General features: G+C 36.1%; 1 protein-coding gene across 4 annotated transcripts in view; it reads left to right on the plus strand.

Moving 5' to 3' along the window:
- EFR3A (EFR3 homolog A) overlaps positions 1-13,388 on the plus strand; it is a 109,211-nt gene that overhangs the window by 79,059 nt on the left and 16,764 nt on the right. For all 4 annotated transcript variants that reach the window (XM_057734699.1, XM_057734701.1, XM_057734700.1 and 1 more), the window contains 4 exons: positions 2,361-2,522; positions 3,154-3,285; positions 4,456-4,523; positions 5,516-5,643. In XM_057734699.1, coding sequence (XP_057590682.1) covers positions 2,361-2,522; positions 3,154-3,285; positions 4,456-4,523; positions 5,516-5,643 — 490 coding nt within the window. The remainder of the gene's footprint in view (positions 1-2,360; positions 2,523-3,153; positions 3,286-4,455; positions 4,524-5,515; positions 5,644-13,388) is intronic.

Genomic DNA, 13,388 nt, shown 5'->3' on the forward strand with positions numbered 1-13,388 from the left:
GTTTTAGGGACATCTTAGACATTGGATCTAAGTTTGGAAAGTTGTCCCTGGGCAGGACACCCTTACAATTTACAATGGGAAGTGCCCCTTCATCTCTAATATCCTAATGAAGCTATATTTCCAGATAAGAGAAAACAGCTGTTCCCACTCAGTATCTACCACCTCACCTGCCAGGGCTACTCTCCTAGAGCTGAATTACTGGCAGAATGTCACCATATGCAAGAGCTCTTGTTAGTGTTTTATCAATTAAAGAATATGTAGGGAAAAAAAGTACTTCTTACTGTGAAATGTAAAATATGTAGGCATTATTATTTTAATTACTTTAAAGTGAACAGCAATACAACTACAAGCATCCCACGTGCCCATCTCTCTTACAACTCCATCTTCTCCCCGACAGGGAGTCACTGTTCTTGCTTCTATGAATATTATTCCTTGCTTTTCTTTTTCCTACAGTTTTGCCACCTAAGTATACATCTGTATAACCCTAAACAGTACAGTGTCATTTTATTAGTTTTTGTATTTTGTGTGAAAGGAACCATACGTTATACATTCTTTAATGTTTTCCTTCTTTCATTTAGCTTTGTTTTGGTGAAATTCATATGTGTAGCTTTATAGTATTTTGCTACATGAGTACACCACAAGTTACCCATTCTGTTGGTACACATTTGAATTGTTTACAGTTTGGGGTGGTTATGAATAGTACTGCTATAAACATTGTGGTACATGTATTGTGCTGTACTTAACTCTCATTTCTCTGATGCATGTAGGAGAGGAATTGCTGAGTAATAGATTATGCCTTCTTCAAATTTACTAGATAGTGCCAAATCACTTTTTGAAGTCATTATGCCTATTTGCACTATGTTATTATAATACATAATGTTAGATTTTAATTGTATCTAATGTGGTGGGTATGTAGTAGGTAATTTTTTAAAAATAAACTTGAATTATTTAAGGAACCTGAAGTTTAAACTCCCATGCGTGTAAGTACCACTTTAATAGTTGTTGATGATGTTTAGGAACGTAGGATTTAAGAATAGTATTGCAGAGGGCCCAATACATAGACTGTTATACACCAAAGTATAGAATCATTTGAGAGAGAGAGAAACTCTGGGTTTGGAAGATGGAAACCAAAATATGGGCTTCAGAAATAAAGAGGAATCTGTCAGGAGAGCATGTATAGCTCTGTATCTGTAGCCAAAAAAACCCGCACTTGTTAATACTGAACTACAGACCTAAAGAGACTTAACCAGTCAGTCACTGGCACAGCTGGAGGGGTCCCCCTTACCTGGATGGGTCCATGTGCATGTTAAATAGAGAACAGAACAAAATGCATACCTTTGCAGGCAGGCTGGCTTCGGAAAACTGTGCTGCAGTTTGTTGCTCAGTTCTTTCTCCTAAAGTGAGAAATCAGATGAACCTTCTGAGAAACAGGCCTGGAGTGTTCAGCTCAAGTCCCTGCACATGGAAATGAGTGGGCCTTACCCTGGGTACACATTACGATCACCAGCGGAGCTTTATGCTTTAAAAACATCGATGCTTTGGCTTCACCACTGAGAGTTAAATCACATTGGGGGTGGTGGTGGGGAGGAGGCGTGGGGGTTATTCCATTTCCTAGTGATTGTAGCTTACAGTTTGTATTGAGAACCAGTGCAACACATTGAGTTAATTACCACATAGTAACTTGAAAAGGGAAAAACTGTCTTATTTCTGTTAGCTCTCACTTGGCAGTTAGACCTTTACCCAGGAATACTTTAGACAGCAAGCCTTTTATATTTTTATTAACATATTTAGATTAATTTGGGTTAGAGGGGAACCTCTTGCAGTCGCTGGGGTGTGTCTGTAACCTCTCCACTACAGATGGGCTTTAGACGTGCCATTGTCACTTCAGACCAAAGTGTAACAGAACCTGAAGATGCTCTTCCCTGGACAGCTAGTAACTTACCTCACAGGAGGTTGCTCCCTAAGCCGAGAAAGCCTGAATCCATTTCACCTCAGCCAAATGTTATCATTGCCAAAGCTCCCATAATTCTGCCATTCATTTGTTTTTCTGAAATCAGTCTATAATTTGCTTGTCTTTTCAAATTAGTATTAAAAAAATTTCATTGTTTACATTGAACTGTGTTTTTACTTGCTGTTTTCATTTAAGTTTGTCATCAACTCCAGTGTTAGTTTGTCATTATATATTGGTATATTTATTGATGTTAATAATTGGAATACAATTTGACCCTCTGATTATCAGCTTACATCTCTTCCATGTTTAGTTATGTAATAAGGTAGCTACTTTGTAAGAGGTTATATGTGCATGTGAAATCTGCCTTTTAAGAAGAATTGTCTTTTTCCTCTGTCATTTCCCTTTTCAGAATGGGCAGCAACTATATCGGCACATATATTTGGGCTGTAAAGAGGAAGACAATGTTCAGAAAAACTATGAGCTACTTTATACTTCTCTTGCTCTCTTAACTATTGAATTGGCCAATGAAGAAGTGGTTATTGATCTCATTCGATTAGCCATTGCTTTACAGGTATGTTTTCATAACCTTTCATTGAAGAAAGCATTTTTTTTATGAGTTAGACATCATCTTTAAAGTATTATTGCCTTTATCCAAGGACATGAATTTTTAAAGTGAGATGTCTAGTTTTAAATCTAAAATACCCAAAGCTATGATCACATCCATTTATTCTTTTAACAAATGTTGAGTAAATATTGACCATGTGCTAAATATTGTTCAAGGCCATAGGAATACTGTGATAACAAAGACAGCATGGTCCCTGAGCCTATCCTAGCGGGGAAGATAGTCATTAAATAATAAGACTTACATATATGTAGTTGTTTAATTGGAGTTTATGCAGTAATAGGACAGTATAAAATGAGAGTATATATATATTTATTTTTATGTATCTGATATATATTTTGCCTAGCCCCCTCCACGTTTAGGAGAGGCTTTCCTAAAGAACTATTTGAATTGAGAGATTTAAGTCCCTTATAAATGGGCATTTATTCTCCTTTTAGAATTTTTTTTTAAATGTTTCTTATAAGGTGACATTTTTGTTAGCATTCCAAACTACTTGTAGTTTTTTAGAATAATCATAAAACGCTAATGAAGCGTAAGACCTTGATCTGTCGGTGTTTGTTTTTTGTTTTTTTTCTTAAAGGACAGTGCAATTATCAATGAGGATAATTTGCCAGTGTTCCATCGCTGTGGAATCATGGCGCTGGTTGCTGCATACCTCAACTTTGTGAGTCAGATGATAGCTGTCCCTGCTTTTTGCCAGCATGTTAGCAAGGTAATGTATTTAGAAAAGTCCTTGAATTTGATTTTTATACAGATGTGGTGAATTTTCTTCTAGTGATGATTATTTATAATTTTGATGATTATCAAATTGTTAAGATAATGCTGTAAAAGTATACTTGACTTTTCAATAGTAACAAAATCGATACTACAGCTATAACTGTGACTAGTGTTATATTTTCTTTGATGCCTGTTGTTGTGTTAGAATTTTTCTTGTAATGGTTGAGTAGAATATATGATTTTCTTCTAAAATACTTCATGTGATTTCTTATATAATTGTGAATAAACCATAATGAATCTTAGTATCTAATATTTCATTATATTATTTTTGTTGTTATTGTTTTAAGCTTATCTGAGTTAGATCTCAAAAGTTGAATAGTTAATATGCCTCTTAGAGATTTGTCCTGTGTCATTCAACTGTATTTAGCTTTTTCAGCAGTAACTCATTAGATAGTTACTTTCATGATTTAATATACATTTCAGAGCCCTTAACTTACCTGGCAGAAAGAATCCACTGCAATTTTTAATCTTTAAAGACATCTTTCAGGGAGAAGCTCGTTTTTATGAAATTGGAAACATGTCTCTCAGTCCTTGCTAAATAATATAGGTTTTTAGTGAATTCTAAGAAATAAAACTCATTCATTCATTAAACAGATGTTTGAGTTTGACATCTGTCATTAGAGATACAAGTGTTATGAAAGCAGGGTCCCCCCTTTAAGTGGCTCCCAGGTGAGTGGAGGAGCCAGACCTCACAAGACCACTGAGACCACCTGTACATGCTGCAGAAAGTCATACAGATGAGGGGAACAGTGAGGGCCTGGTGCTTGTGAAGGCATTTTGCATGTAGGGCATTGGAGAAAGTACAGGTTCTGATCCCTCTGTAGTAGGTTTAATCAAATGTAATGTATCCTCTTTTTTTCTTTACAACCTGTATTATTTTATTGTCGTGATTTTGTTACCTGCTGACTTTTTAAAACAATAAATGTGAAAACAAAATGAACTCTGCTTTTGGGCTCTAAATGTAGTTTAAATTCTGAAATAAAATGATGGTGTTTTTTACAAATGTTTAGTTTTCTGTGTTTTTAGTTTTGCACATTTTTGTGGCAGGGTCCTCAGGGGTAAGGTTTTTGATTTTTATTTTGTTTTGTTTTTGAATATTTTTCAGGTTATTGAAATTCGAACTATGGAAGCTCCTTATTTTCTACCAGAGCATATTTTCAGAGATAAGTGCATGTATGTTAATTCTTTACATTTTAAGGAAAGGGCACTGACTTGAGAAACCAATCAGTGATGATTATAAAGGAGTAAACCATCGTTAGAATCATTTTTTGGTGTTTTATAATACTCATCATTTTATGTTTCTGTCATTTAATTCACCTATCTTGTTTCTCTTGCTATAAAAGTTCTTTTACAGTATAAATGTAGACTCATGCACACATGGACTCAATCTTTGATGAAGAAAATTTATCTTACCTTTTTTTTCATCTAGAGATATATCTCTTAAATATAGCGTGTTCTGATATATAAGTGAACACTCCTTTAAGAGAATACAATATCCTGTTCAAGATTCTCAATAATAGATAACAATATTAATAAAACTATGGGAGAAAGAATGTATTAGGGAAGATCAGTGTTATACCCTGAATTTTTTTCTTGCTGTCCAAACAAAAAAATATATATGAAAAAATACCTTATTCAAACTTTTGGGCTCTAAAACCAGTTTAATATTGAAAGCATCATCATAAGATAATATTAAGCAGTTTGAAAGGTAAGTGAAACCGTAGGTCTTAGACAAGTGCCTCCTGTTACTTAGTTGGCTAATATTTCTTCATTAACAGTCATTGAGCTTTAGTTTTATTTTCTTCTCTCAGCAGATTTTTTTTTCTCAGTAGATTTTTAATAGCATGAAAGTTAAAGCTGGATTTAGTCCTCTTCATCATTTAATGTGTGAATACCAGCAGAATAATATAAGGCTGACTTCACCATTGGGGCATTACTGGGGAAAAAAATCACAGCAGAATGCTTCATATATTGGTCCACATACCATATGTTTTTAAAGAGCTCAAATTAGCCACCTAAAATATACTGATTTTTCTATTACTAATTATAGTTTATGTTACATTTATATTTATATTTAAGCCTTTATCTAGAATGTTTGTATGTTAACTTATTTTTGCTCAATAATTTAAATAATACTAAATGACTTGTTTTGATCAAATTGACAGGCTTCCAAAATCCTTAGAGAAGCATGACAAAAATTTGTACTTTTTGACCAACAAGATTGCAGAGTCACTAGGTGGCAGTGGCTATAGTGTTGAGAGATTGTCAGTACCATACGTACCACAAGTAACAGGTAAGAGGAGGGTCATTAGTACTCTTACTCTAGTGGTTACATGTCAGCAGTTTTTCTGTTAGCCTGGTTAGCAATGAAAGGTAATTATGTTTGTATACTTACTGGCTTAAAAGAGTTTACTTCTATTTTAAAATTTTGCTCTTGAAACCCTTTAGTAAATCTCTAAAGATGTGTATATGATTTTATCGTGAACAAATTGAATCCTCAAGGGATTATTGTTATTATTATACTTCATATATTGTTGACATTATTCTGAATAATATAATCCTTTAAACAAAGAAGCAAAATGAGATCTTTACTCTTTAACCAGTATTGTGTTTAACTTAGGAAATTGGTGAAAATTGTTTACTCAGTGATTTGTGACAATTGACCTTGATGAATTAGGTAATTTTTTTGTCATTTGAAAGAGTACAGACTATTTGCTATGTAAAGAAATCTGCAAACTTTTTAGGTTAAGAATATGTTTTCCACTGTGTATTATGTATTTCCTTCTTTTCATTGCCTGAGATAATTCTGTTTTATATCAAGGCAAAACTGCATGATGTCTTACATTCAGTTTTTACTTTGAAAACTAAAATCAAAGAATTTTTATCTTATACCTTCATTTTCATCTGATGACAGTATAAATATTAAATTTGTTAGAGAATCTAGTTTTTCCTTTGGGGATACCTCTGTTCTGTAAGAGAACTGTTTGATTTCAGTTAGGTAGTTTCTGCATTAATCACTAGAAGTAGTACAATCTTTGGAAATAGCTATCTTGTTTATAATGTGGATCCAAAATATATACATTTATTACAATGATAGTTGTTCATAATAGTCTGAGATGTTAATGAAAGCTTTTGAATTTTCTTTTAAATTCCATAGTTATAGAAAATTCTATTCCTTATGAGTTCCTTGGGGAATTGAAAGTGCTAAGAATAAAACATTAGTAGAGCTTTGTAATTTAAAAGAATTTTTAAAACAGACTTTTAAAATATTTCATTCTTATAATTTGGATTTAGCTCTCTTTCCTTCAGGCAAAAAACCTCATAAACCCAGGCACAAGTACAAAGGTAAATCCAAGTGTCAGTTTGGCCTGCCCTTTCCCTCACCTGTCCTCTAGGAAAATAGCTTAACAGTTTGCCTTCTAGAAAATGGAGCCAGTGGCCTGTGTATTTTATATAGCTGTAAGTTGAGTCATTATTTTGCTCTACCCTCCCCATAGCTGTAGTTTATTTTCACCCCTCGTTATTTCCTTTTACCCTGTTGCTTTAACTCTAAACAATTTTTAATGAAAATTATGATACTTTTTTTTTCAACAGGTGGTTTGCTCTTCCCATTTCCTTTCATCCCTGAAAATGATGTATTCTCTTTCTTAATGCCTCTCTTTCATTGACTAGAAGAATTCTGAGTATTTCAGCATATACTTAGTTATATAACTGCACAGAAATCTCTCAGTATGAATAAGGTTTTTCTGATTTATAAAGATTTTGATAGTTTAGAACCAGTCTGTGGCATGTGTGTCCTAGCTTAATGCAGAAAGAGTCAGAAGATGCAGTGAGACCTTATGGGATAATCAGTTGGTTATTAAATTTTCCTTTCACTGTATAACCATCAGATACTCATTTTTAAAAAATAAGGGATTTAAGAAGAATACATCAAAAGAAAAAAACAATATTTAGTTTGTTGTGTGTCATGCATATATAACCATCATCGTCAAAGTAGTAGCTGCCATTTATTATGCACTAACTGTATGCCAGTCACTGTGATAAGCACTTTGTATTTATGTTCTCTGTTAATTTGTAACGTAGTTTGGTAAGGAAGGTAGCATTATCCTTGTTTACAAATGAGGACAGTGAGGCTGAAATTAAATAATTTGATTAGGTAAGATCACTAGAATTAACTGCTTTTCTGTTCAGTTAGGTGGTTAAAAAGTTGATTTTGCCAACTGTGTGCTCAAAGATTGTTCAGTCATCCATATTGATCCAGATTGATTTTTTTTGTGAATTCCACCAGCCTTTATTGAGTGTCTACTGTATATCAAGCACTTATCTGATCTTTGGGGGTAGAAAGATATTAAGATTCAGTCCCTATCCTCAAGGATTAAAATCTGGTGGAGAAGACAGACAAACAATTGAAATATAATGGTAACTGGTTCTAAAGAAAGAAGAATGGTCTGCCTAAAGCTTACTGAACTGTTGGTGACTGACATGCAGTAAGTGATCGATAAGTGTTAGCCGATTATTGCATTTTTCTTTTATCTCAAATCAACCTAGAATTTGAGTTAATAGTGTATATCTAGGTGTGTGCTAAGTGCTCCTTTGTGATAGGGGTACAGTGTTTAATGAGTATTTACAGTGTGTCAGCTGCTGTGCAAACAGAAGCAGAAATGAACAAGACAGATAGAGGTTCCTGCTTTCACAAAACTTACATTCTTTCCTAACGGGGTTCTTAATCTGGACCACAGAACACAGAGGGTGATTTTGAGTGTCATTTTTCTCAGTTCTCCCAAGATGGCACGTCACCAGTTTTATTCTAGATGCACAGGAAAGAAGTTAATTCATTATACACTTTGTCTAGCAGGACAATTAACTGGACGATTGCAATATGCCTTAAAGGCTATGATGAGAGAGGTTTGGGGTCCTCAGGCAGCACCTAGGAGAGTGTTTGGTCCAGGTTTGGTGAGACAGGGATGTCTTCCAGAGGAAAAACATCCCCAAGCTGAGCCTGAAGCAAGTGTTAGGCAAGTGTACTGTGTTTCATGCAGAAGTAATAGCATATGTGGAGGACTGGAGGTAGGCAAGAACATGGTTTTTCAAGGACCTAGTATAAAGTTAGTCTACTTGGGAGTGAATTGGAAGAGTAGGGCTGGGAATTGTGAAACTGGGTTAAATAATTTGAACTATTCTGAAAGCAGTGGGGAGTCACTAAATGATTTTAAACAGGGAATGGCATGAAAAGAGTGGCATTTAGAAATATTACTCTGGTTGTAGTTTCGCAAACTGAAGACAGGGCAGCCATTTAGAATACTCTTCAGTAATCCCCAGGAGAGATGGCAGTGGCCTGTACCAAGGAGGTCTCGGTGAGAATACAGGGAAGTAAGGGGACTCTAGAACATTTGCAAAAGAGCATATGTGAACAGCTGACTGATATGGGGGAACAGGGAGAAAGCCAAGGATTTTTGTCAGCGTTTCTTCTTGGACACTTTGGTGCTTGGCACAGCCCCAGGAGGAAGAGCAGAGTTTATTTGCTGCTTCGTTTGCTTGGTTTTTGTCGTTTCTGTTTTCGTTTTAGGAAGGATGGGTGGTGTGACTGGATTTAAGTGAAGAAAGAAATAAGTATGCATTTCAAATGTAACTGTCTATAAGTAGTTTTGAATCTTGGGTGATAGAAGGATGGAGTTTTTATTAACAGAAATGAATAGGGAAGAGGGGCTAATTTTGGAATTCAGCCTTTTGTTGGGTGTTTTGGACAGTGGAGCATCTGAGTAAGGTGGAGGTCAGGGCTGGGTTTTGCGTGAGAGATTAGAGATTATAGTGAAAATTTTGAAATTAGCAGTAAAGGGAATTTTGAATTTTGCAAGAACTTTCAGGGAAGATGACTTTTCAAAGTAAAAAAATGAAAAGAGAATAGAATGGCTTTTTCTACCCTAGCTTGGTGACCCCATGTCCTCATATATAAGGTAAGAACCATAGGCCCTAAGCCATTTCATTCAAATGGGATATATACATGAAAAACTACAAAATTCCATATCAATATAAGAATGGTATTAGTATTTTTTTTATGTCTTAATCTTCCAGTTGGCATTTTGAATTTTGTTAATTTGTTTTATTGATTAAAGGTGCTTATAATACATGGATGCCTTTATCTGCTTTATCAAAACTTCCATTATTTTCCAACTAATATCTGCTTATAAAAGTATTTTCATGTATATATCCCATCTCTCTTTGTAGAAGCTTTGTTTTAAAGTTTGTTTTAAAAATAAAAGATTGTCTTTTATATTACACTGACCTTTTATTCATGATGACAATGGTTTTTTAGGTTCTTTTTATTTTATAAATATGCATTAGCTGTAGGTGGAATTTTGTGTTTCTGTATAAGACCAAAAAAGTATATCTGTATAAGTAGTATCAGCATTAAACTAACATTTTGAATTTCGTGTAGATAAATTACCCACGAAATTTCATTTTGCTCAGTTAGCGTTTTAATTGAATCTGAGTGGTGTGGTAGCCCTAATTACACTTATGATTTATTATATACAATTAGGTAATTTCCTACATCTTATTTTTTATATAACCGTAGAAAATTATATTGAGTGATTTAATGTAGTTCTGTGTTATACTTGTATTCAGACTATTTTCTCTATTCTTTAGCCATCTGAATGCAGTTATATGTACATTATACATAAATACACCAGATGGCAGCAAAGTATCACTGAGGGAAGTCAGGCCTAGCTCTCTCTAAGTATTGCTTCTAAAACCCAGGTTGTAAGTAAAAACAAAAAGAAAAAACGATGATTGCCGTTGTGAAGAGTGGATTATAAGAAGCAGAGAGGGAGGTGGTATGGGAAAATGGAAAGGGTATAGAAATAGTGTCTAGCACTACCTCAAACCACCTTGAGGGAGGGAAGCAAGGGTCTCCCAGAGGGTGTGCACGTCAGATACAGAGATAGTGATGGGGCACTTCTTACTGGCAGGACGGTGCAGTCCACAGAGGCTACAGTAATGCTGTATTTCAGCAGGCTTTGAAAAGCAGGTCAGGAACAGACATGAACAGCCCATGGAAGCAGGGGAGTTATCTTCTGAAAACTCTATTTTGGAAATCTTACTTTTGTATGGATGTACAAGATGTCTGATATAGTTGTATCTGAGCTTTTTCTGTCACCTAAAAACAGGTTGTTCTATAGGTCAGAAGAAAGAACTTTCCGAGAATATAGTATAGAGTTTCCCACTGAATTTCATTGTCTTCCCTTTTAAAATTCCTAGTCTTTCTTAACTCTTTGCCACTATACTTCCCTTCCTTTCTTATTGATTTTTGCCACTCAGTGATCCCTCTCCTGCCTCTGCATTTCTCCGTTCTATTTTATTTTTATCTTAGGCTTCAATTTGACTCTTCTCTGCAACCCATCGGCCTTTGTATATTAACCTAGAAATTCTTGTGTGGGTGAGAAGCAGGCTATTATTTATTCCTCATTTTGAGTTCTGGTAAGACCTTGAAAGTTGGCCTGTTTAGAGGGTAAAATCAAGTCAGCAGTGATGACCACATACTATTTTGTGGCAGTTCCATTGATGTTTGGTCATTAGGTTTGGTGACTTGTATTAACACATAGGATCATGAAGAGAAATTAGCGAAAGTACAGTATCTAGGCTACCTCAGTGACGGCCATATGCAGGAGGCAAAATATTTCCAACCTGAAAACTGTAGTCAAACAGAGTGTAATAATTTGTCCCAGTCAGATATATGTTCACTCTGTACCGCCAGCCTTCACACAGCCGAACCTGAGTAACTGCCGTGTGATAGATGCAGAACAGAGTCTCCTACTGAATTTCTTGTATAGTTGGGGAGATAAGACATTAATTTACGTTTGTACTTCAGGGCCCAGCAGATGACTAAAGGGCGATAGTAATTGAAGAGTGATAAGGAAAGATCAGTCATAACTGACAGAAAATGTTTGTAGCTACAAGAAAGGGATAAGTAAAAGCAATTCGAGTAATATTTAAGATTTAAAAGAAATGATGTAATGTTTAGCATTGAAAGATAAGAATCTTTACAGTGGGGAGGACATAAGAAAGGGCAGGTAATAAAGTGTCTCCAGTAGGAGTTTCTGTTCGTAGAAAAGCATGTAAGGCAGATGTGCCAAAGCCTGCTTAGAGACTGGAGAACAGGCGTGCTTGCCTTGAGCACGAGGTAAATTGGGGAGCAGTTGAAGTCACTGTTGGCAAGATCTGACTGGAGAACCCCAAAGCCTTTTTTACTTCATCCAGCAGTGGGTAGATTTGCTTGGGGGAGTGATGTGATGAGTGTTTTAGTGCTTAAGAAGCTTATAATAAGATGGTGGCATACAGGGAAAATTCTAGAAAGGCCTGTTGTCAGTCAGAATGGACTGGGTCAGGGGTTCTCAATGGCGGGTGATTTTGCCCATAGCAGGGAACGTTTGTCAACCCTAGAGGCATTTTTTTTTTTTTTTTGGGGGGTACACCAGGTTCAATCACCTAGAGGCATTTTTAGTTATCACCGCTGGGGCAGGCCTGTGGGTAGAGGTGGGGATGCTGCTAAACATCCTGCAGTGCGCAGAACAGCCCCCACGACAAGGATCATCTGGCCCCAGGTGTCAGTGGTGCCCGGGTAAGAAACTCTGGCTAAGCTCTGCTGTGAGAACAAACGATCATAGGTTCTTAGTGCTTTAAAACAGTAAAGATGTATTTATTGCTCCAACTAACTAGGCGTAACTTCATAGCATCCATATTCTGGAATCCAGGCTGATGGAGCAGCTGTGACCCGGAACGTTGCTCATACTTTACTAGCCAGAGCTAGTTACATAGTCCCTCCTAACCACAGAGAGGCCAGGCATTGCAATCCTGCTGTGTCCCAGAAAGAGGGTAAATTGCTATATTTGATTAACGGCATTAATTACTGCCATGGAAGGCTACCTTGGAGTAGAGGAGTAGTCTAAGAAAGAAACCAATTTCTTTATATTGGCCTTCTTTTAGTTTATTCTTCACCCCTTTAGCAGAATAAAATCACAGTACAGTTGACCCTTGAACAGCACAAGTTTGAATTGCACAGGCCTGCTTATACGCGGATATTTTTCCATAAATACGTACTGTGATACTATATGATCTGCAGTTGGTTGAATCTGTGAATGCAGAACCATGGATACAGAGGGCCGACTAAAGTTGTAATGCAGTGTTTTGACTGTACAGGGGTCAGTGCCCCAAACCTCCATGCTGTTCAAGGGTCAACTGTATATACAAATGAAGAATAGAAAGGTGGAGTGTTGCCAAATTACAGAGTGACTGCTGTTCAACTAAGATTCTAGACCTGAGCTTCCCAGCTGTTACTGGGAACCTTACAGGTGTGTCTGGATATTGATCACCTTAGTTCTTCAGGTAGCCAGGTCAGGCCTGGGGTAGTCAGCTTGCAGTACAAGCAGCTCTTCCATTTACCTCCATGTGCCTTACATGTATTATAATTTTATATGTGTACTTCGATGTGAAAAATACTCGGGAAGCCCAGCATTAGTCAGGAGGCTGGATTTGTTTTAAAATGATAGTTTAGTCTGAAAAAGGTTTATTTTAGAAACAACGGTACTGGCAGTATAGGAGGGAGTGCTGTGTTAGACCAGTTAGGAAGCTATCCTCAGATCTAGGTAAGAAAAGACAAAGATTTTTGAATGATAGCGCTCTTGAAAAATAAATACGGCAGTGTGGAGATAAAGGGGGTTTATTAGGGGTGTTAAAATTGGGTTTAGAACATGGCAGATGGGCTTGATGAATAGAGAATTGGGAAGTTGGAACTGGATATGGAACTGGGGATATGGAGGGCTGACTGTGGAGTTCTGTGCTGATGTTCAACTGTGCGGGGGTGTTAGAGCCCCTAACCTCTGTGTTGTTCAAGGGTCAACGGCATTAAACTGAGTTCACCCATCAATTTTATCTTTTTAATCTGCTTCACAAAATTTAAGAACACACTGTTTTATATATTTAGTAAGAGCAAAAAAGACAAACTGTCTTAATTTTCTGAAATTTTCTGAAATAAGTGGAGTT

Source organism: Hippopotamus amphibius, chromosome 5, assembly GCF_030028045.1.
Source record: "Hippopotamus amphibius kiboko isolate mHipAmp2 chromosome 5, mHipAmp2.hap2, whole genome shotgun sequence".
Lineage (NCBI taxonomy): Eukaryota > Metazoa > Chordata > Mammalia > Artiodactyla > Hippopotamidae > Hippopotamus > Hippopotamus amphibius.